Source organism: Neopsephotus bourkii, unplaced genomic scaffold (genome assembly GCF_033783945.1).
Source record: "Neopsephotus bourkii isolate Nb327-2 ecotype Australia unplaced genomic scaffold, CSIRO-AGI_Nbou_v1 NB_481, whole genome shotgun sequence".
Lineage (NCBI taxonomy): Eukaryota > Metazoa > Chordata > Aves > Psittaciformes > Psittacidae > Neopsephotus > Neopsephotus bourkii.
In genome coordinates this window covers 2,192,534-2,216,490 of record NW_026900982.1, presented here as the reverse complement: position 1 = coordinate 2,216,490, position 23,957 = coordinate 2,192,534, and the positions used below count along the sequence as shown (strand labels likewise).

Below are 23,957 nucleotides of genomic sequence, written 5' to 3'. Positions count from 1 at the left end.
ACTGGATAGCCATTGGGTCCGATAGGGTGTAGCAGTTCTTCCCTTGGGGCACCAGCGTCATCAGCCAGGAGGACTTTTATGTGGGCTGTTGTAACTAAGGGATACGTAGGAATGCTCTATTAAAACACCTTTACAGTTCAAATGAAATAGAATAGTTTGAAATTAACGAATCCTGATGGAGAGTATTGGATCTGGAACGATGTCAAAGATTTGTATGCTGTATTCACGAATACACCATCCTTCTCTTTTTGGCGCTGGGTGTCAGCAAGAGGAGAAGAGCTGGAGCTGCAGTTCTGCGAGATTTGTTTTATTCTTTGATTTCCCGTACATGGAAATGAGATGAAACTCATTCCCTCAGCAATTGCCTTGGCTGAAGGCTCAGGAAAGAGCAATCTCCAGTACAGAAATGCAGACAGTTGAATGTGCCATGAATGCCTTCAGCCTTCATGCCAGAGCAGGGCTCTTTAGCTCAGGTGAAATGAACTCAGCACCAATGGAAGGAGAACCCCAGCAGCAGCAGTGGTTTGCTGCAAAATTGACCCATGGTGTCACTGGGACTTACTGCATGGGCAGGGAGGAAGGCAGGAGATGTGCCAAGCCTGGTGGTTTAGGCCAACACACAACCTGGGTCAGCAGGGGAACCTCTAGCCCCCTACACCTAAATCTGTTGGAGAGATGCCTCAGGAACTGTTCTTTCCCAACCAAGGGACAAGGCAGGGAAAATATTACAGCTTTTTCAAGGGCTGTGGTGTTGCACACTCATGGGATCCTGAGTGTTTGACTTAAATTCCCAGCTCCTGGAGATGTTAGATTATGGCAGAAACACCACTTTCATCCTCAAATCAAAGCTGATTCTAGACCTCTGGGAAAACTGGAGGAACAGCTTGGAAACGCCGTCTAGATTGACCCCAGATTTACAAGAGGAGAAGAAAATGTGCAATGGTTTAGAGGCTGCTTTAATCTTCTATTTTAATATTCTGGGTTTTTCCCTCTGTCCCATGGATTTGGGACTCCTGGTTTCTGGCCCTGCAGTGACTGAGCAGTGGGTTTTTTCCGGGTGCTTTACAGTCCTTTTTGTTGTGCTGAAAGAGTCCCCGAGCCACAGGAGAAAGAGATTTTAAGCGCACCTTTCAGCACTTACTTACACTGTTGGGACTTCAGGTATTGGCATACTTCATCCCACTGTGTCCAGCCAGGGAAGCCAAGGAGCAGACATCTCAGCTGCTGCACTCAGTGCTGCAGCCCACGTCACACCATGAGCCTCAGCAAGCTGTCCTGGCTCTGCCAGGCGCTCCTGGTCTGCTTCATTCACACCATGTATTCTAATGCAAGAAAATCAGCCTTGCACAGCAACTTCCAGCACCTAAATGGGCTACAAGAAAGACAGAGAGAGGCTTTTGACAAGGGCCTGTAGGTACAGGACAAGGGGGAATGGCTTTAAACGGACAGAGGGGAGACTGAGATGAGATTTTAGGCAGTTCTTCCCTGTGAGGGTGGTGAGGCCCTGGCACAGGGTGCCCAGAGAAGCTGTGGCTGCCCCATCCCTGGCAGTGCTCAAGGCCAGGTTGGATGGGGCTTGGGGCATCCTGGTCTAGTGGAAGGTGTCCCTGTGCGTGGGGGGGGGGGGGGGGGGGGGGTGGAATTGAATGAGCTTTAAAGTCAGTTTATGAGCTTTAAGGTCAAATGAGCTTTAAGGTCAAGATCCAACTCAATTAATCCTATGGTATTATGTACCTCTGGAAAAGAGGACTGCAGGCAGTAGGCTTGCAAAACTGGACACTGAATGCAGCAAGAGCACAGGACTAAGCAAGGCCAGTGGGAACAATGGCTGAAAATGCACAGGCTATGGACGCAGCCCCATGTTAGCTCAATGCTGCTTACATTATTACAGCCTTGCTATCCAGCATATCTCTGCCTGGGAGAGGAGTGAGAAGCAGAGACCATGTCAGAGGGTCCCGCAAGAGCAGGGTGTCATCAGTGCAACCAGTGCACATCCTAAATTACTGTAGAGAACAATCCTTGCTCTAATGCAGGATACAATGTGGAGCTGCCTCATCCTCCTCCTATCCCACTGATCAAAGCTAGCCACGTGCATGGCTGCAGAGGGGGTTTGCAGTAGGCAGAAGGCAGTGCAGTGGAGATCAGGCATGCTCTAAGAACAGCCTGTGTTATTTTCACATAATTTGCTATTTCTCAAACAGATGTGATCTCAAACCCTATCAGGAGGAAGCCCTTTTCACTGGGTTTGCAATCTCATCCCAGGGACAAACTGACCTCAGCAATTCTCGCCCATTGGAGATTCACTTAGACAGCAGACTTAGCATTTGTTCTTCCCACCCTTTTTCCCATCAACCTTCTACAACAGGAACAGCAGCCATGCACATATCTACCCAACACAGAGCACTTGCTCGCACCCTACAGAGATCACTTGGAAAACTACAGAATAGCAGCACCCTCTGGCAGTGGCATTTAAGGCCCTGAGGCCACATTATTCAAGGAAACCCAACTGATGTTGGGTATAAGCATTAGTAACAGGGTTTTTAGCTAGTGAGAATTATTCTGTGGGGCTTTGGGGAAGGCCGCATGCTGCAAGGCAGAGGATGTCCATAGGAAGTTTACATCTTGCTATGTTCGCTGCCCTCAGAATTGATGAAGGCAGCTTTTTTAATTAATTTTCCTGAGAAAGGCCTTTTCTCATACATGGGGGCAGGGTGCAGTGTACATTTTAATGGGAGTTGTCAAGAAAATTATTGATTTTGTTAGTAATGCTTTTGAAATCATGCCATTCCGTTAATTCTGTCAGGTCCTCTTCGAGAGCGTTGCTGAGAGCATTTTTGCATCCTTCATTAGTTTTTTAATGCACAATAATTTCCCCTAACTTGGCAATGCAAAGCAAGATCAGCTGTGTGCTTGGTAACCATTTTTTCTGCAAACTTATTGCAGAAATAATTAAAAACAGAACAAATTATTACAGATATTCATTATGAAATACAATTACACCGAGCCGTGCTGCACTGTTACAATTTTCATAGCCATTGCTTGCTCTTGAGTAAATGGTTTCATTATAAGCATGAAGGGCAAACTTAATGCACTTCTGACTCATAGCAAACAGTACAAGAAATCATCCTGGTTGTTCCTCAGAGTGCTTGGCGGTGTTTGCTCTGAATATAGTGTCAACTCTGCTGCCAAATACTTGTCAGCTTAACAGAGGGGCTCTGGGTGGCAGTGCAGATGTGCAAGGAAGGGAGAAAGACAGAAATTACAGCAGCATGGCCTGAATTTCGCTCCCCTAGAGCGTGGCTTTCTTCCATGTTTATGGGGTTTCAGCGCTGGGACCTGCTAGGAACCTCCTTGATTGTATATTAGATCAGCCTCAGGGCTACTCTGGCTTCTGCTGGCTGCCTGTGGAAAGCGCAGAGGAGCCAGAGATGGAACAAGAGGCTTTTCTCTAAAGCATGGGACAAGCTTGGGCAGCAGGAGAGTGACTGGGACTCTGGTTTAACAGCATTCACAGGAGGGCAGTGCCAACAAGAGCAGTGGAGAAGCAAACCCAGCCAGGAGGTCACCTGCAAGCAGAGGGCTGCAGTCACTCCATTGCCTTTTGGTTTCTTGTTGGTATTGCCTTCTTGTTCCTTGTTTGGGACAAGGTCAGAGCCAGCAGGAGGTCTTGTCCCATGTGAAGAGTGAACGTGGAGCTCCAGGTGGGAGCAGGGGATGCTGGATTTCTGTCCCCCATCATGACTTTGTGAGGGCTTTGCCCTATAGGGAAGATCAGAGTAGTGTTGTGTCCCCTCCCTACCCAGTTCCCTCTTGTACTTCAGGTTTAGTCACCTTCTGGCAAGCAGCTTTCAGCTGGGTTTCTGGACCACTTACATGAGTCCCTGAAAAGAGCTGGAAAACAACTTCTGTGCTATTTTTTTCCCCTGGTAAAGCAATTTTAACTCTATGGGGTGCCCCAAGGAGCAAATCTCTCTGCTGATGGCCACAGCCTCCTGCGAGGCTTTCGCCCTTCGTGGTGCATGCTTCGTGGCTGTGCTCTGAGCAGGGGCTCTGCCTATGGACCTGCTCTGCTGAATGATACAGGGGCAAGTTCAGCAGCCCTGGCCATGTGAGAAGAGAGACTTGCTCCAATACTCTATAACAGGAGAGCACCAAACCTTTGAGGCTTTGGGAAGGATATGCTGCTTGCGAAGGAAAATAAAGAAGTGAAATCTCACTATCAGTAAAGCTTTCCTTCAGCATATCCTAACCAGAAAGGCCATCTTTCCCATATGATCCCTGCACAGAAAATATCTGAACTCCAGCATCCCTTTCGAGCTTGTAAATTGGAGCCTTCAAAGCCCAAACTGATCAGGTCATCATGATGTTGTGCATAGATCTGCTACTCCTGGTGAGACAGCCTTTTCTGTGCGCAGGGGATGGTTTAAGCAGTGAATTGTGCTTTCAGAGGCTTGATCTGTGCTCATGGCCCCAGGAGCCCATGCAGTGTGGGCGAACTGTTCTGTACCCTGGGTGTTTGGAAAGGAACGTGTCTTGCTGCCCCCAGGCTAAGGCACTTCTGGGGGAGGCTGGTCCAGGCTGTGTCATATCCAGTCATGGTCCCTGGCTGTGAAGGGGAGAATGGAACCCTGTGAGCTGCTGGTGCTTTGATCCTGTGATCTGTGCTCATCCTGAGGCAAGCTCGGCCGATCAGCTCCTGCCCTTTGCTTTCAGCTGTGTTGCCCCTTCCAGCCTGTGCTACCAAACCCACTGTTTTATGTCTGCAGCACCTTTCTCCTGCCATTTCTACCCTCCTCCCTGTCTCCCCTCTTCCCTTTTTCCCCCTTACTCTTGAATCTCTATTTCTTCTTCTCTGTTCCAGCAAAACGATATCAATCAAGGTGATAGATGATGAGGAGTATGAGAAAAACAAGACCTTCTACCTAGAGATCGGGGAGCCCCGGCTGGTGGAGATGAGTGAGAAGAAAGGTGGGGGACGTGTTCCGGGGCTGAGCCCAGCCTGTGTGTCCCTGTTTGGCTCACTCATACCTGGCACATGCAACACCGAGCTCACATCACCAATGCCTATGGAAAAGGGCAGGAGTGAGGACACTTCCCATCTCCCCTGAAATCAGATGTGCCCCATCCCACCGTGGTCCAACCATGGCCAGGTGGTGAGGATGCTCCTGCCCTTACCCATATGCCCCAGGAGGGATGTGCAGCCGCTTTCCCCCATCCAACCATCTCCGGCACCACGGCACCTGGGCAGATGTGAACTGCATGCATGTGTGATGCCAATCATGTGTTTGCCTTTGTCTTGTGTTCCCACAGGAAATTCATTACCCTTAGAGTACTTGACCGTGAGGAGTATGAGAAAGAGTGCAGTTTCTTCCTTGTGCTTGGGGACCCGGTGTGGCTACGACGAGGAGTGAAAGGTGTGAGAGTAAAACCAGACCAGCTCTCGAGACGCTGCCGTCCGCTTTCTCTGTGTCTCCCTACTCTCACACTCCTTTCTCCTCGCACTTTGGCTCCCGGCCGTTTTGCCCTCCCTCCTCTGAAGCTTGGCCACTTTTTGCTCTGTTTTCTTTCCTCTTTTGTTCCGGGAGGACTCCATCTGACTCACAAGGGACCCCAGGAGCAAGATGAGCATCCAGGCAGGGGACAGTGAGCATCACCAGAGACATTTTGAGAGCAATACCCTGCCACATCACAACTACACATTCATTTAATTGAGTAGAAACTTCAGTCTTGAGAATTAAAAAGGCAATGCTGCATTATTTTTATCAGAACATACAATAGTTTTCTCCAGCGATAAAATGCATGGCCAGAACAGTAATTCCAGCCTTTTTATACTGGCACTAGGATCTGAAAATAGGTAAGAATCATGGCACAAGCAGGTAATACGATAAGATGCAATCAGTCTAGGACAAATCAGGTTATACTCAAATAAAGTTTCATGGCTCTGCACTGGATAATAGCTTCTCATAGGATTAATAAAAACAATTTCCTCTTTCAGCACATTTCTTAACCAACTGCAAAACTTCCCAAAAATACAGAGTTTACTTGTTTTTCTATGCATTATTTTTCTGCTAGGAAATTAAGTGAAAATTAATGGCAGCAGCTAATTCTGTGCACTATTGGTGGCTGAGCAAGAAGCAATTTTAGAGTTACTTAAGATAATTAGCAGCAGGATTTGGTCTGTCTGCCTTGGAGCTGCTTTCTAATCTCTGGGGCATAAGCTGTCCCTTCAGCAGGCATGGGGCTGTAATACATTATTTGTTCAGGACAGAAAGGGCCCCCAGTGGTCCCCATGCTGAGTGGGGACCTGCTACTATATTTCAGTCTGAAAACACATCAGGCAGTGTTGTCATGTTCCCCTTCAGTGCAGGTGCCATCTAGGTCAGCTGCATCAGATTTCCTGCTGGTTTATGTGACCAGCTACCAGAAGCAGGGCCAAAAAATCGGACATACTGACATGGCCCAGCTCTGCGAGTGGGATTCATATCATTAAATGATGCTGATGGCATCTGTGGAACATAGCCAGTGTTGCCAGGGTAAAGTGACACACGGACAGCTAAGGTCAGTGGCTCCAGCTTTGCCCACCTTCATGGGGGCCAGCGTGGGCTCAGCCTTATGAGCCTGGCAGGAGGAAACATGCTTTCCAGGACCCAGGTTTGATAATCATTGTGCCAACCCAGGAGGTCCCAGCTGAAATTAAAAATAAAGGAAAAGGAAAGAAAGTCCCTCACCTTCCTGGTCACATAGATAATGGAGGAAACCTGAGTGAAGATCAGCTTTGCAAACTCACTAACAAAGGCAAGCCAAGATTTTAAAGGATGCTGTTTGCTGCTTTGGCCATGAAATGATTTAATTAATTTATTTATTTATTTATAACTAATTTTTTATGCTTGGTTTTGTACAAGAGACAGTGAGGCAGAGCAAGCAATGTGCTTGGCACCCTGGAGATGAGAGCATCTCTGAAATGTCGCCCTTGGGCCATGTAGCCATGGTGGGGTCTGCACCACAGGGGCTAGAGACACACTAGTACATAAGGGAGAGGCTTTTACTTTGGAGACCTAAAATGTTGAGCAACAAGATCCCTGAGCCAAGCCTTGTCAAGAATTTTTCTTCTGCCATATACATCAGAAGCACAGCTACATGCTGGAACTATTGCTCCCCATTAGGCAGGTGGAGGAGGTCAAAGCCAGTAGCCACCATACATGGGACAACTTGTGTCCTCCCCTGGGGCAGAACTGCCTCCCGAGGCCAATGGAAGATCTTGCACATGCAATTCAAAGGGGGAAAATGAATTTTGGAAGTGTGCCTTGTAATCCCATATCCACCTCATGTTTGCAGTACTTTTTATTTAAAATCCATAGTTCCATGAGACATTTCTGTTCCTTTATTTTTAGTGCCTTCAACACTAATGGTATCCTGCAGCTTTACAGGTCTGAAATGTCTGCCCTTGGATCTGGAGTCTTTCTGTGGATATCCCTTTTGATTTCATTATTCATTTACTTTTCTTCTTCTGTGTTTGTCTCTGTCTGTCTCCTTCACAGCCCTGTTGTTGAATGAGCTTGGTAAGCGTGCATTCGTTTTTTCTTTTCCATTTCTCCAGTGTGCATATTTTCTGAAGAGAATTGATTTTGCTTGATGTTTTCCTTTGCTCATGCCATTCTCTTTTAGGGTGGTCAGCACTATTTAAGTAAGTTCAGGTATCTAATGCCACACCTTTCCTTGGTGCAAAGCCTTGAAGTCGCTACCGTTAACAAGCAGTAACACGCTGTGGCAAGGAGCATTTTTGGGGGGTGGTGTTGCTGCAGTCATAATAAACCTGCCAACACCCTGAGTTACAAAGCTGCACCATGCAGATTAACCCATTGCCTCTTACAAGGCAGAGGAAGGATTGCCTTGTGACTTAGGGATGCTTGTGGCTGGACAGGAAAGGTGTCCAAACCCTTTTGAAGAGATGGTGCAAACTTTACCTCCAGTCTTGGGGAGATTTAGAGCTCACCCAGCCCCTGAGTTTCCCTGCTGGCCATCCCCAGCGTAGAACAGCAGGGAAGCAAGCAAAGGTGCCCTCATTCCCTAAAGTACCCCTAGCCCCAAAGGAAGCTCACGCTGTTTTGACCCACTTCACAGCATATATTAGATACTAGGGAGTGTCAGCTTGCAAATGTGGGTTGAAAGCTTGTGTTCAGGTCTCCCTACCACTGTCCCAGGGATCTGTGTTGGGGAGAAGCTCCCCCATGTCCACAGTCCCCATTGTGGTCAGGAAAGGACCACCATGTCCCTGTGGGCTGCAGGGTGTCCATGTTGCTGTGCCCATACTAATTCTCCCTCTCTCTTTCTCTTTCTCTCTCCCATATTTTTTGTTTCATCTAGGTGGCTTCACCATCACAGGTATGGATTTCTGCTCTTCCCCCACCCCTCCTTACCCTCTTCTTAATGTCCATATGCTTACCCTGCTCTTTCCTCTTGATTTCCTCTTTGCTTTTGTTCTGCCCTGGAGGGAAACTCTGGAAGGGTAAGAAGGTGCCGTGCCGCAGCCGGTCACACTAACAGTGTCCTTTCACGGAGTGCTCTGCCTGCCACACGCACTTAACCCACCTCAGGGAGGGTGAGCCACCACCCCTGCAATGACAGGCAGCCCCGCTCCATCTCTTGGAGAAGGGAGGGCTTCTCCATTTGGTCCAGCCCTCCCTGCTGCCCAAACAAGAGGTGTGCGCAGGATTCTGCATGGCGCAGGGAGCCTGTCCTCACAGTGCTTGAGCACTGTGGGAGGTGTGGGACCGCATAGAATCATAGAATGATGGACTCAACTATGTTGTCCTTTAAGATCATCAAGTCCAACCGTTCCCCAGCACTGTAAAGTTCACCACTAACCCATGCCACTGAGGGCCTTATCTAAACAGTTTTTGAAGACTTCTACCACTTCCCTAGGCAACCTGTTCCAACGCCTGATCACCCTCTCAGCAAAGAATGTTTTCCTAATATCCAATCTAAACCTCCTCTAGCTCAGCTTGAGGCTGCTTCAGGTACTCAGCCCCTGCTCTTACCACTAGTGAGGCCTGGCAGCACGGTTCACTCCTTCGTCATTAGCCAGCTGAGCACCTGTCATTAGGCTAAGCACTTCAGGAGGAGAAGGTTCCAGGTCCCACATGTTGCAGAGCAGCCCTTCAGGAGCCCTGGAAACAATAATTCAGACTAACAAGGCTCTGGCCATGGGGTCAGTCCCTTTGACCATCAGGAGAAGGGCTTTTCTGTGGCTTGGTGCTGTCTGTGCAAACAAGAAGCAGCAACATTAACACTGTGTGAAGTAGGAGTAGTTTACTAACCACATGGCAGTGGCTTGCATGGGATGTACGGTCCCTCCTGCTGATCTCCTGCTGATCGCTCTGATAGGCAAACCCATCTTCAGGAAGGTCCAGCCTAGAGATCATCCTCTTCCTTGCACCGTGATCACCATCCAAGGTACCTGCAGTGTGATGCCCGAGGGCCATGGTGGTCTAACATGGACTGACTGGGGTGTTTGAGTACTGATAGCTTAACTCCTGTCTCAATTGAATCCAGCCCTTTTTAGCCCTGATGTCCTTCTGCTCATCCCTGAGATGGATGAGGACTCAGTAAGGATCTATGCAGGGACAGTGACAAAAGCCATGCTGGCTGGGGTCCCCATGCCCCAAAGCTTGCATGGATGCCAGAAGAGATGCTGGCCTCCTCCATTGCTCTTGCAGTTCCTCCACTGCCTTGTCTCCCAGGGCATGGGGCCAGGCCATGCCCTGTGCATGGCTCCTCACACCTGTATGGCCCAGCACTATTTGCTCCAGCCCCATGACTGCAGCAGGAGTTTCAGGCTCCTCAGCTGCCAGCCCTCTCCCTACGGCAAAGACCTGCTTAGAAGGAGGCAGAGCCAAGGTTTCATACCCTTCTCAGCCCTGGGGCTGCTGGCAGCTCTCTCTGGTTGTAAAAGGCTGAGAGAAATCAAGTCCATGCTCTGATGCAGACCTGGAAAATAAAGCAGCCTTAGTGATGATCTGTCCCCTCTCAGTGTCCCTGTGGGACAGACAGCAAGTACCAGTGATAAGCTATTTCCCACCCATGAGGGTGAACTTCTGAGGTTACAGACCTTACCAGCATTTCCCACCTGTGCTACCTTCCCTACTGCTCTATGACCTGCTCCTTCTCAGCTGCTCTGTCGCTCATGCTCCCACCCGGAGGCTTCCTGACCTTCCCCTCTGGTGGGAAGCCAGCTCCAGAGAGTGACCAGCCAGGCCTGGCTCACCTATGGGCTCTTTGATTTGCAGAGGAGAATGAAGAAAAGCATCCCCTGACCAGCAAGGAGGAGGAAGAGCGTCGGATCGCAGAAATGGGGCGCCCGGTCCTGGGGGAGCACACCAAGCTCGAAGTCATCATTGAGGAATCTTATGAGTTCAAGGTACTGTCCATATCCCTTGTTCCTGTTCTTCCCTTCCCTTTTGGGTTTGCACAGGCAAGCACACGTTTATGGAATCACAGCAAAGCAAGGCAGCTCTGGCATCAGGTCTCAGAGCAAGATCAAGGGATGCTTTGAATGATGGGCAAGTCAAGGCATGATGAAAGGGTGTGGGTCACTCCAGTGAGATGGTGGTAGGCTAAAAAACATTCTGCATCCTCACTCTGTCCATTAGCCCACAGCCATGGTCCTTGGGGGATGATGCCAGATTATCTGTCCCATTCACAGGCTGTTTGCGGTGGTTATTATCATTATACAAACACATCAACCTGGTGAGCCTAAGAGCTAACTGGGCTCCAAAATGATGCAGGTGGCTTTAAAATATAACCTTGTTCTCACAGTGATGTGCTACCCCCAGGTCTTACTTACAGGCAGTCTTGAGTGAGCCCTGAGCCTAGAACTCCTAGATAGAGCACAGCTTCTCAAATGGGCCTTGATCAAGTCCCAGTTAATGCTTTGCTGCAACCCAGTAAAAGTTCTTCCCAAGGCCCTGGCACTTCAGCACCATTTGTTGTTAAACCTTCACTGAGATGGTTCAAACTCTCATCATGAGCAAGTTTCAGGAGGTCTTTTTGAGCAGCACTAAGGGAAATTGCAAGTATTTACATTTGTTTTCACTGCTGAAGCTGTTGGCCCAAGCTTAAAACCTGCTAAGCTTTTTCCATAAGTTTATGGCTGTGACCAGTAGTGCCAGTGGGTTTTAGCCCAGCGTCTCTAGCTCAATAGTCCCTAATTCTCTCCTCTGCATCTCCATCCGCAGAACACAGTGGACAAGCTCATTAAGAAGACAAACCTGGCCCTGGTGGTTGGCACAAACAGCTGGAGGGAGCAGTTTATTGAGGCTATTACTGTTAGCGCAGGTGAGTTTGGACCACAACTCCTGGTGAATTATGATCAACCTTGCTCGTGACTCCACTTTGCTATATCACTAATACAGACCATAGTGGAGCAGCCATAGGCAAACCAGGTGGCAGAGTTATTTACAGGGTCTGCATAAATAAGACTGCTGAGTAAAGCCTTTTGTGAGAGCACCTTGTCTGATGTGTAGGAAAACTCATGCACTGTGTTTGGAAGAGAAACTGCATGACTGTTGCCAAATGGCAGAGGGGAAAACTCATTTCAGTGGGAGAGATCTGGGAGGCAAATACAGTGTTTAAATGTAGAGTGGTATAAATGATGCTGGTGCGACCAGCAGTTCTTCCCATCCTTGGTGTTCCCCATAGTACCATATTGTCCTCACCGCCGTAGTGAGGGTGCCAAGCCCCGAAGACAGCCACTGAATCCCAAATCTGTGGACCAAAATTTGCCCTTGATGCCTGGCTTTCAGGAACTCCTTCTGCTTCAGCCAGCTGAGGCTGGGGATTATGGCTCAGCAGCCCAATAGCGGCAGCAGTGTGTGATACCTGTGTTTCTATAGATCATACCTGATCATATCTTCCCTCTCTTGGACAATTGCTTTTCCCTCAGAAATGCCCTGTTGTACTGTTCTCCCAGGTGCCAGTACCACAGTTACCAGTATGCCCAGTATAGCACAAATTAGTATTCCCACATCTGAAAGAAAGGAGGCCCCCTCCAGATGTATTTCTAAGAGTTGGAGGTACTATAATTCACTAGCTGGATGTTACAGCCTCACAGCCCAGCCTGGGTTGCACACACAGTAGGGCAAAATCAATGAGCTTAAATTAAACTACTGGAGAAGGCAATCTGAGCTCATCTGACTAATTGTGCATTGAAATGCATGGGGAAGCACTCTCCCTTCCTATCTCAAGCTCTGCTGTACAGGGTAACCTCTGCCCAGCACAAAGTAATTAAAAGTGATGGCCCTACCATTCCATTTACCCTTCCGCCTCTGAACATGAGGACAGGACATTGTGCAGCAGCTATCTCCTAAAAATGCAATGTCTCCTCTTGTAGCATAACTATTCTTAAAGCCTCCAGCCAAAAGCCTCCCATTATTTTGGATACAGCATGAACATATCATGCAAGACAGTCCTTGCTGAAGGTTTTGTAGCTCAACTAATATATGCCAGAATCAATTATTTAATTGCATCCTATATTAAAGCAAAGGTAATCACTGCTACTTGGATCCGATCTCTGTGACACATGTAAAGACTGTAGTTAAGTGAAAGCCCTGTTGCCACCATCAGTGCTAAAAGGATGATTAAGAAACATACAATAAATGTGGCATTTTGGGTGGACATGAGCTGTCCCTTGCACTTGGGGAACAGCAATTTTTATCAGAGATCTGGACCTACTTTTTTTTTCCAGGATTTAGCTCCTCAAACTTTGTGCTGAGGGTTTAAATTTTTACCTGCATCCCATCATGGAGGGCAGATGAAAGTCACACTTCAAAAGGTAACATGCCAGCTGAGAAAAGAAACATTAAAACCCCATTTCCCATCCAGTGATCAACTGGTGGCAATGCTGGTCAGGTCTGTGGAAAGGCAGTGCTGGTACAGGCAGGATTGTGTCACACCATGGTCAGACCATCCTATGCTGTCCATGGGGCTGAGATGGAGCGTGTCATACATAGCTGCCTTCACTGTTCACCCAACAGCCCATAAGAGCAAAAAAATCATGGGGTTTGTGAGCCTGTTCCTGAATGCACCCCTAGGTCACCACTCAAACTCACTCTGCGTTTCAAGTCACCTACACAGGATCTGAGCAGCAATTTGAAAGAGAGATGCTATCACTGCTTAAGGAAATGATAGACAGATCTGGATGAGTGTTATGACAGTGGCACCCATGTTCATTTTTCAGCCTGTTTTATCGTTTCCTTGAAGGTTTATATCCATGACAGTCCTGCTGCCATGCAGCTTGGGAGGGGATTAAAATACCTGCTGCAAAATTACAGCACAGCACAGTGTAGCCTGCCAGTACCAGCCTTTGTGCAATGAGGGGAAAAAAAAACAGGCCAGCATAAGCTTCCCAGGCTGAAAACTGTTCCTTGTCTTCACAACAATGCACAGGAATAGGATATTTATATCTGCCAGAATAATACCATCATGGCACTGATTCTACTGTTTCTGCCATAGTGAATTTGAAGCTTTCAAGCCAAGCAACACATCATTTTCCATCAAGTTATTGTAGAGACACCAGGTTTCCCATTGCCTCTATCTTATCTGTTGGTCTTGGTCTGCAAAGGTGCTTTTAAGACAAAAAGAATTGTGCAAAATTTCCCTCCAACAGGGTGCTGGGTAGGAGTTTTCCCAGGTTGGTCATGGCTTTTTTTAATTGAATATTGAAGATGATGTCCATCAGCCAGGGTATGTGTCCCTCCTGGAGAAAATGTTATCTCCTGATGTTACCATCCAAGATGCAGTTTGTGGCCATTGCCCCTGTCAGCACAGAAGAGAGTTTACTTTCTCCTCTCTGCACATTCCCTCCCAGTTGCTGTATGCTGTTGCTTAGTTCCCTCCAACCTCCTTTTCTCCTATTTCCCCAAGCCAGCTGCTTCCACCTCTCCCCATAGGCAACATCTTCCAGGCTCCAGTCATCTTGGTGCACCCAGTTTGAATGCCTTCCAACTTCAGCTCAGCCCTCATGTGGGATGCCATATGCCCTGTGTACAGAGATATCTGCATTAGGGGTTCCCTCCTCTCTTGCTCCCACTGGCTCTGTCACTACCCTCTCTCCTGCAGCTCCATCTCTGCTGAGAACCCCATGAATGCTAGCAGAGTGCAAGGTTTATATATGCTAGAGCTGCCCCAGACCAAGAGCGTGTTAATTCCCCTTACAGGTTACCAAATCTCTTGAGGGTGATTGTGATCTTGAGTGATCCCTGGGCCTTTTTCTTTTCTTTCTACCGTGTGCCAGCTTGAGTCAGGTCTCCCGTCCCGGCCTCCCCCCCTCCCCAGCAGAGCATGAGACTCACAAAGTCCTTGGTCAGGGTAAACATCACATACCAACAACCAAAAACATCGGTGCCATCCGCACTGTTCCCAGGCTGAAAGTCAAAACACAACGCTGCACCAGCTACCAAGAAGGAGAAGAATTGACTGCTACTGCTAAACCCAGGACAGGCATGTGCACCAGCAGCTTCCCCCAGAAACTCTGTTGTCATGGCACAGAGCCACTATTTGAACACGGGATTCATTGATAGCCACGTGTTGGTACACAGCAAACAGCAAGACCATTTTATCCTCCCTGTGGAGGCTTTATACATCTTCTTACTCAATTAAACATCCACATTGTGAAGGAAGATGTGAAAGGAGAAATGTCCACCCTGGCCAGCAGTGGGGCAGATAAAAGCAGCATGGCCTCATTCAAAAGCTTATGCCAGGCTCCTTAGTACTGTGGCTGCTGGGAGAAGCAGACTTCCCAGGCACAGAGCCATCATCCCCTTAAACCCAGTGTCTGGCAAGATGGGACCTTGTCCTCTCATCCACTGTGGTGGAGCAGAGCAAAGGCTCTGATTTCACTGCGTGCTCTTGGCTACTCTGGAACTTAGCGACTTTTTTCTGCCATACTGAGGTGTTCTCCAGGGAAGGAGAGCCAAGCTCACCCATGTGCTCACAAGGTAACATATCATGTGTTACCCATTGGTAAGAAGCTCTGCTGACAGCCAGGCAGGGAGATCTGCTGTTCCACATGCTTGGAGGGAAAAAAATGCATCAAAGGCAATGACAAATCACCAACCCAAATGAAAGGTATGTCTTTAACACAACTTGCAATTGTCTTGGACTCTCCAACATCTGTGGCTTAGAAACCCATCTTTGTTCCTTGAGGGCAGCAGGAAAATTCCCACTGATTTCATTGGGAAAGTGTCACCTCCTCTTCATGCCCAGGGGTGGTTCCAGCACAAGCAGGAGTATGCAGAATGCATGGGAGCTTTGCCCAGCCTTCCCTAGGATAGGCAAGTCTCATCAGGCACTGATGGTTTTCTGCAGGTGAAGACGACGATGACGATGAATGTGGGGAGGAGAAGCTGCCCTCCTGCTTTGACTACGTGATGCACTTTCTGACCGTCTTCTGGAAGGTCCTTTTTGCCTTCGTGCCCCCAACAGACTACTGGAATGGCTGGGCTTGCTTCGTCGTCTCCATCCTCATGATCGGCCTCCTGACAGCTTTCATCGGTGACCTGGCATCCCACTTTGGCTGCACCATTGGCTTGAAGGACTCGGTCACCGCGGTCGTGTTTGTCGCACTGGGAACATCAGTGCCAGGTAAGGCCAACAGAACGGTTTGTTGTAAAGGTTCATCTCTGTGCAGCCTGGGTTTGGGTCTGGGCTGGGAAAGCTGGGAACAGCAAGGTCCTTGGCTGTGCTGTGCAGGACCCCTGAGGACAGATTTCCGGTGTATGTGGAAGCTGGTTTTCATTCTCAGATGGGCCAGGAGGATTGAACCAAGATTAAATTATTTCAAGGACCTTCCCCTTGCAAAGACTGTGAGGTGTCTGTTCCTGTGGACAGCCTCCATGACATCCACTTTTAGAGTAGGAAAATGGTTTTCCATTAAAATGCTGTCTATGTTGGCAGTCCTGCACTTTCTCAGAATCTGCCCCTTTAACCTTGCCTTCCAGGTGAGTTAGGTACTAGGCCATACACAGGGCACACTGCCTAGCATGGACATCTTTGTGTGAGACCAGGTTCAGCTTTGGCTCAAATGGATCATGGTGAGGTTGCTCAAAATGCGACTTATGAAGCCCCCAGAAGGCCCTGACCCCACAGATGTTTGGAGACATGTTTCCAATTGAGTGGTCACCCAGCCTCAGAAGACACAGAGATTGAGGACTGACCAGGGAGAGAAAACAACCACGAGTTCCATACCTACATGCCACTTTGTCCTCCCAATGCACATTGACTTGCTGCAATCCAGCCTCCTTTGCTCATCCTCCTCCTCCCATGGGGGCACCTGGAGAGCCACAGAGGCATCAGCACTGCCCCACAGCCCCATTACTGCACTGTAACCAAGGCTGAGAACAAGGGGAATTGCCTTTTCCTTCTCTCAGCAGTCAGATGCATTCCCATGGGAGCTGCTTTAAAAAATAAAGCAGCCTTTTGACTTCTCTGCTGCAAATGGCCACTCCCATTATGCCCAGCCCCTCCCGTTACATGAAACTGGGTCTTTGTGCCAGGCTGCATTTCACCATCTCACCTTGGAGCCCCACTGAGGAGTGTAAAGGAAACTGTAGAATTAGAAACATGAAATCTGACCTCTCCATTTTCTCTTTCTGAGCCACACTCTGCTGCCTGTAGCCGAGGTGATCTGGGAGTGCAGACATGTTAAGAATTCATCTTCTCATCGTCAGCTCAGAGAGTTCACCCAGACAAAACCCAGATGCTTATCCCCCTCCTGCTCACCCCCCTGCAGATCCAGAGTGCATTTGGATGTAAAATCAACACTTTCCTATGGTGCAGAGCAGCATCGTGCTGGTCTACTTCACACAAGATCTGCCATATAAAAGGCCAGCTGAGTTTCATCACAGCACTTTTGCCACCAGTATTAAAGCTGGTGGAGAATCCAGGCAAGCGTACACCCACCTGCACGTTTCGTCTCCCTATGGGGTGAAAGATGACCACTTACTTACCAAAGTGTCAGGGTCTACACAAGGCACTGACTTTAGTGAGGAAAAAGGTTTTGGAGAGACATTGTTAAAGCAAAAGCACAAAAAGAAAACTTCAGAAGACCAAATACAAACCACTGTGGCTCCCACAGAGCTTTTCCAACCTTTTAAGGTGTTTTGCAAGTCAATGAATTAGTGGATGTGGGAGAAGAGGCCAACATAGTGTAATACTGGGAAGGGTTGTCTCATGCTTGAATCACTGTAGGGCATCTGGGCCATAGGGGGGGAAGTCCCTTATTTCTGGACATTATGATTTCCCTCCTAAGCATTCTGGACCCTGACTGTCACTCTAGCTCTAGCCAGATGTGCCTTACTTCGGAGTGCATATAGACAGGGCTGTACCTTGTCCCCTTACCCACTGTCTTCATTCCCCAAAAGGGAGGCCATTGACATTTGTCCCCAAGCTGCCTGGTGATGTCCCTCCTTACCTGGCTGTTTCCTGAAGGTTTCTCTCCATCTTCCCTTTGCAGACACCTTTGCCAGCAAAGTAGCAGCGACACAGGACCAGTATGCAGATGCCTCCATTGGGAATGTCACCGGGAGCAATGCCGTGAACGTTTTCCTGGGCATCGGGGTGGCCTGGTCGATCGCAGCCATCTACCATGCGGCGCACGGACAAGCTTTCCAAGTCTCACCCGGCACCCTGGCCTTCTCCGTCACCCTCTTCACCATTTTTGCTTTTATCAGTGTGGGTGTGCTGCTCTACCGGCGGAGACCTGAGATTGGAGGTGAGCTGGGCGGGCCGCGGACTTCCAAGCTGCTCACGTCCTCACTCTTTATCCTCCTCTGGCTCTTGTACATATTCTTCTCATCTCTGGAAGCCTACTGCCACATAAAGGGCTTCTAAAGGGACAATGAGAGATAGTAAATATATGTATATCTATATGTATCTATATAGAGTGATATATAGGTATAGATATAGATATAAAGCTGTGTATAATGAACAGAGAAAGAATAAAAGAGATTTGCCATGTTCACACACCTGCTGACGGAAAGCGGCTTTGGAGCATCCTTTGAACTAGGCAGGACCCCAAAGCCAGCAGGACCCCTCCCCAGGCAGCTGCCCTGGCCAGGAGCCCAGCAGCAGGGCCCTCTCTGCAACTCTACCAACAAGAGCAGCTGATAGCCACCGAGCCCTTTCCCATCGCTCTCTCCTGCCTGCCGGCTCCCCAGGAGGATGGATGCGGAGGCAACCAGGGTGCATCAGTACAGGGAAGGCCAGAGTAGCTGGTAAGAAACAGAGCAGTGGGCAAGGGAAGGAGAGGAAAGTGAGGGTCCTGATGTCCGACCACCATCCACCTGCCTTCACCACTCGGGAGCATCCCCTCTGGCCCTGTTGGAGAGAAGCGGGAGACCGGACTGAAGACAAGGGGAAATTGGGAGCTTTCTAAGGATAGAACACAAACCGTTTTCGTCATTGATTTGGGGTTGGGTTTTTTGTTTTGTTTTGGCGTGTGTACAAGTAGCATTTCCCCCACATGCCCCTCACCTTTTCCCCTCCGTGCTTCGGGGATGCACAGCCGCAACCTCGTGTCCGGTGTCCTAAGCCGAGGCTGTGCGGAGCAGCAGGGGCATTCCTCCTGCCTCATCCGCCTCCTTGGGCATGCTGTCGTGGTACTTGTAACATTTGCATGAATGAAATGAACCCTATCTGTATATAGCATCCTATAGAATAGTCCTTCCAGCCATGTGGATTGAGCATTGCAGATACAAGTGTTTTCTTTTCACCAGGTCTTATTTATTTTAGTTAGTTCAGGTTTGCCATAGGTTTTTTGTTTGTTCATTTGATTCCTCTTAGTGGGAATAAAAGGAGGGAAAGCTGTCCCCATTTATTGCTCTGCACATGGGTCCACAAGAAGCAATAACAGCCATGCAGATGTAGGTTTTCAAGGGAGGAAAACCCACACTCCAGAGGCTGCAGGCTCTGTCTCCCCATGTGGTTGGGGTTCCCCCACATTGGCCAGTCCAGGACATGCTGAAGCTGGTGTGAAGGCTTCCACCATCTGCAGGAGGTTCTCACAAGGTCCCAGTGAACCTGAGTGGGATGAGCAGCAGCTGAGCCCAAGGGGAACGAGCGTGGCTGGCTCCCAGCACCTTGCCTGCCTCTGCCTTTATAGCTGGTGGCTGCCTCAAAACCCCTTAGCCCCCTGCTATTCCCTGTGTCCCCAGAGGTCTAGTGACAGCCCCTGTTTCTGAGCATTAAGCCATCAGGATCAGTCCCTAAAGCTGGTCCTTTCCCACAGCCATTTGGAGGCAGAATAATTCAGCGTAAGAGCTGAAGGCTGTACCAAGGTCTCCCACACCACTGGGAGCATAATCAGGAAGCGTCCCCCAAGGAAAAAGGCCACATTTTGCACTGTCCAAATCTGCAACCAGTGGGAAGGATGAGACAGGGAGGTGTAACTCAGCATCACCTCCCAACTCCAGTAGTATGGACTGGGGTAGCGAGCCAAGCCTGGGAAGATGTGGACATAGAACTCCCCTGCGCACAGCACAGGGATGACATCGTGCACTGATGTTGAGAGATGTCTCCTTTCCCTATGCCCTTCACCAGGCATCCTGGTGTCCCAGCCAGGCAAATGCCCAGCCTGCACATCCGCTGATGAGCTTTTCCCACCCAGCTGAAAACCACATCTGATGTTTGTACCATAACCAATTGGCTGGGAGTATTTGTACTCATCTTGAACAATCTGTGGAAATTTTAATTAACATGTTGTAAGGTTTTTCTCCAGGAAAATGAAGTTGTGGGTTTGGGTTGTTTTTTTTCTTCTCAAACCTTTTTTTCACTTTTGACAGGTTTTTTTTTTTTGGGGGGGGGGGTTCTTTTTGTTTCTCATTGTTTTGTGGGAAGAATCAAACACAGGTGCAGGTTGTTCAGGTTTATGATTACCTTTATGTACAATGATTTCATTTTCATCTGTTTGGCTTCATTGACTTTTCTTTTGTGTGTATTGCCCTCCACTATAGGCAGTGAGTCCACTAATTGTGATGATCCTTATAAATGGTACACAATGCACAGACAAATAAAGTTTGTAATGATTCCTGATGGATCCAGTAGTGCTCCTGCATATTCTCTGTGGAAAACCCTCCCCTCCCATTGTCTCCCCTTTTGTTACACCCATCTCTTCTTTACTTATTGGTTTGCCTTTACTGTGTTTCTGCCACTGATGGGGGGCAAACGTGCCTCTGCACGACCACTCTTGTCCCATCTCACAGCCTTTCCTCCTGCTCCATCTCCATTGTGCCTCGGGCTTGGTGTGCTGCAGTACAGACAGGGCTCACAGGCCACCTGGCTCTCAAAGGAATGCTGGAGACCAGCCAGGGGCAAAGCTGCAGTGCAACCGAGTTTCTCCTGTGCTGGGTCTCCCATCAGAGCTGGCTTGCCCTAGACTGAGGGAGAGCCATACATACGGTACTCAGCAGCTCCTTCTGCTTCTGTCTTCCAGTTACATAGAACTGCTTTTGCTGGTTTAGCCTCAAGGTGACTTGACTAGATTAAGCCACTAGCTAAGGATAAGTGGGAATGCAAGAGATACATTACCAGAACAGGGTCTCTGGGTGCAAACCCCATGAGGTTGCTGAGCAAAGCGGGAGCTGGTCTGCTCTGGGCAGCTTCCTGCCCATGCTCCACTCCAGATGCCATGGGCTGTTTCTGATCCACATGGCCACATGTTTTCTGATCTCAGTCAGCAGTGAGGAGGAGAAAAGCCTCTACATAGCCAGTGATGTTGCTCCTCCTTGTGTTTCATCCAGCATCTGTTGAGGTGTCCTGAGATAAACCCTCCCTGCGGTGCTTCCAAGCACTGCCTTCATCTGGTTGGGCTCCCCCTGCTCCTCCCAGTGTGGTGCACATGCCTGGGGTGCATGTTCCTGGGGGTCTGCCCATGCTCCTGCCCCTCCACTATGCAGGGTCAGGATGAGATCGCACAGCCAGTCACACTGGCACCACCAGCAGGGTCTGACTTTCAAGCTCCAGGTTGGACACATGCCACCAAGCAGAAAGAGAGAGGATAGGAGGTGGTTGATTTTGTTGCAGTATGACCGTGTCTATAAAGGCCCAGAGGTAGTAAAGTTCCCATCTGTGAAGGGATGCGTGGCAGAGCAAGTAACACACCCCAGCAGCCAGAGGATTTAACATCATCTCTACAATGCTCTCATGCAAACCTGGCCCTTCCCCACACCCTATGCTGCTTCTTGCCAGCTGTGCCACTAGCCCCACGATGCCTGTGGGTGCTCAGCACCCTGCAGGATGAGTGCAGCTCAAGCTCCAATGCTCATCAAGCCCCAGGCGAGCACAGCCGGTCACATCCACGTGTTTCTCCCAGGCAGTGAATCACAGAAGCAAAGCAGCTCTCCTGACCCAGTAATTACATCTGCCGAAAGGTGATGTTGGTATTTTACTCTCATCATTTGCTTCTTCAGAATGAATTGCTGTTGCTGAAGTCATTAACAAGTCAAACGGGGCTTGTGTAGCAGCTCAGTTTAACAGGCAGTAAATAACTGTTCTGCTCAGAGAGCTTTCCGAAGGGAATGATGGAGCATTGCTTGCTTAGGACAAGGCCTAAATCACACAGTAAACACCAGCCTTGTTTATGCAATTATTCTCTGCCAGCCATGTGCTTTCTGGCATCTTTAACAAGCTTATGAAAGCATGGTGTGTATTTGCCCAGGAGGAGCCACGGATGAGCAGCAAGCTTTCTACCTGGCTGCCACCTTCCATGCTGAGGAGGGGAAGGACCTCTCCACCGAGCCCCAGCCTGTGTTTGCAAGGGTGTAATGCCTGCCTTTCTGCACCAACTTCATCTCTAAACCAAACCCTCCAAAGGTAAAAGCAGATTGCCCTCCTCCACGAGACACCTGCAGCTGGCAGCAAGGAGCACAGCCCCAGCATGGGGTGCATCTTGCCCTCACACCCACCCTGTGGGGCACCTGCCTCTCCATGTCCCTTCTCTGATGCCAGTGTTTTCCCATCTCTGCCAGCCTCTCCACCCTCCCTCAGAAGAGAAAGGCATGGGGTACCTCTGATAAAGCCCCATGCTCAGGAAGGTTGCCAGAAACAGCACTTCAAACCCTCATCCTCTGTACGTTCACCTGCCCCAGCTGCTCTCACCCCTCTTAACACCCGATTAGCCAAAGGCAAACCTCTCCGTGGAAGAGGATGCAGCATGGCACAATGGACATTCAGAGGCCAACATCCAAATAAATCAATAGGATACTGCAAAGTGCCTGGGGACAAATGGAAGGAGCAAACAGAACAGTGACACCCCTGAGCATCTTGGCAAAACTCTATCCCCAGCTCTTCAGGGGCCAATGGGAATGGAGGCAAATCCCAGCCACAACCTAAACACATGGAAAAGGTGCAAAAGAGCCCAGGACTCTGCAAGTCCCTGGTGCCAATAGGAGCCACAAACCAGCAGCATCTCATGGCTGAGCCTATCCAAACTACTAGTTCCTACCTGCCCCTGTGCCAGGGCAGCGAGGGAACCACTTGCTCCAGAGATGTAAATCCCTTGTCTCCAAACAACATTCCTTCTTATGTGTCCCCCATTTCCAGCAGTGGCTCTGGGGCAAGGGCAGGTTGCAAGAGTCATTTGTGCATCCTTCTCCCTGCTTTCATGACTTCCTTAAAGGACAATAGGGAAAAGGGAGGCTTTGAGCCCTTTCTGGTAACGAGCCTGGATGGAGGCTATAAACTCACCGTGCTATTTCTGCTACAGGCAGGGAAGGGAGAAACAGAGCCTGTGTGTTATTGTTACAGCTATTTTTAAATGCTTGGGTCAGAATCAAGTGCAATGGCATTGGGGGCCATATACGTACCTAAGGAGGACGCTCAGCTGCATTCCAGGAGGGCAGAGCTGGGCATAGCCAGAAAGTGACGGAAAGAGGCAAAACTTAATGCCAAGGGTATTATTCCAGGAGAAATCCCTGCATTATTTTTGTGTAGGCTTTGGCACCATTTGGGGAAACATGTTTACGGAGCACGGGGAACCTCTCTGGCCTCTCTGAGCATGTGATGACCGACCACACACACATATACACATGCGCACCCTGTTTATCTTGTAAGAATCTGACTTGCACAGGAAAGCATCCAAAGGCATCCGTATTCTTGCAAAAAGCACCAGGGGACAATAAATACAGTGAGATTCCTCACCTTTTAAGGACTTGAGCCTGCCTCCTTTTGGAACTAGAGGTGCCAAGAGCCTTTCGTCAGCCAGCAACACCCCTCATGCAGAGGGAACGGACGTTGCAAAGGGAAAGGGCCCATCTGGACAAGCTGTTATCAGCAAAGATACCCAGAAGACTGCTGTTACTGACAGGATTTGCTGTCTATGATACGTCCCTGAGAGCATCCAAGGAGTTTCCATAGGGTCTTGTCTCTCTGGAGCACCTCAAGAATGGCCAGCCCTGCCTCTGAGCACCCAGTGCCCCAGGGTAGTTCACTGCCTTCTCCTGCATCCTCCGTTGGCTCCTTCCCACCCTCCCAAAGCGAACATCAACATGGGGCTCCCCTCTCTTGGGGAGATGTCGGTGGGATGTCCAGCATCAAAGGGCACAGGGAAAGGTAAAGTGCTGTGGGGTCCCACCCAGACCTGGAAACCCCATTTTAGGCACTGCCACAGCATGTCTCCCCCATGTAGCCAGCTACCGTAGCTACAGACATGCATCTTCGTTTCCACACAGCTATAGCAGAGCCTCTAGCATTTTTGGCTGTCTATGGGTACCAACCCCAGGCAGTATTTTTATCTATTTGATTCAAAAGAGCCCTTGTCAACAATACTGCATTAGGACAGCTCTAGGACATCCTAGAGCACACATACCCCAGCCCCAGTAGTGTGCCATTCCAGGTAGTGCTGGGAAGGAGCATTAGCAATGCACCAGGAGCATATATGCTACCTGACGCTGTGGTCCTCCAGCATC

The 23,957-nt window shown here is 49.2% G+C and overlaps 1 protein-coding gene across 10 annotated transcripts in view; it reads left to right on the top strand.

The window, feature by feature from the left end:
- SLC8A1 (solute carrier family 8 member A1) overlaps positions 1-20,089 on the top strand; it is a 105,482-nt gene extending 85,393 nt beyond the window's left edge. The window contains exons 2-10 of one of the 10 annotated variants that reach the window (XM_061350347.1): positions 5,311-5,414; positions 7,539-7,559; positions 8,365-8,382; positions 8,492-8,506; positions 9,385-9,453; positions 10,287-10,417; positions 11,235-11,334; positions 15,364-15,639; positions 17,510-20,089. In XM_061350347.1, coding sequence (XP_061206331.1) covers positions 5,311-5,414; positions 7,539-7,559; positions 8,365-8,382; positions 8,492-8,506; positions 9,385-9,453; positions 10,287-10,417; positions 11,235-11,334; positions 15,364-15,639; positions 17,510-17,886 — 1,111 coding nt within the window. In that variant the 3' untranslated portion in view covers positions 17,887-20,089. Of the gene's footprint in view, positions 1-4,861; positions 4,969-5,310; positions 5,415-7,538; positions 7,560-8,364; positions 8,383-8,491; positions 8,507-9,384; positions 9,454-10,286; positions 10,418-11,234; positions 11,335-15,363; positions 15,640-17,509 lie in introns of all 10 variants that reach the window. The other 9 variants (XM_061350346.1, XM_061350349.1, XM_061350348.1 and 6 more) reach the window with 9 other exon arrangements.
- The last annotated feature ends 3,868 nt before the right edge of the window (positions 20,090-23,957 follow it).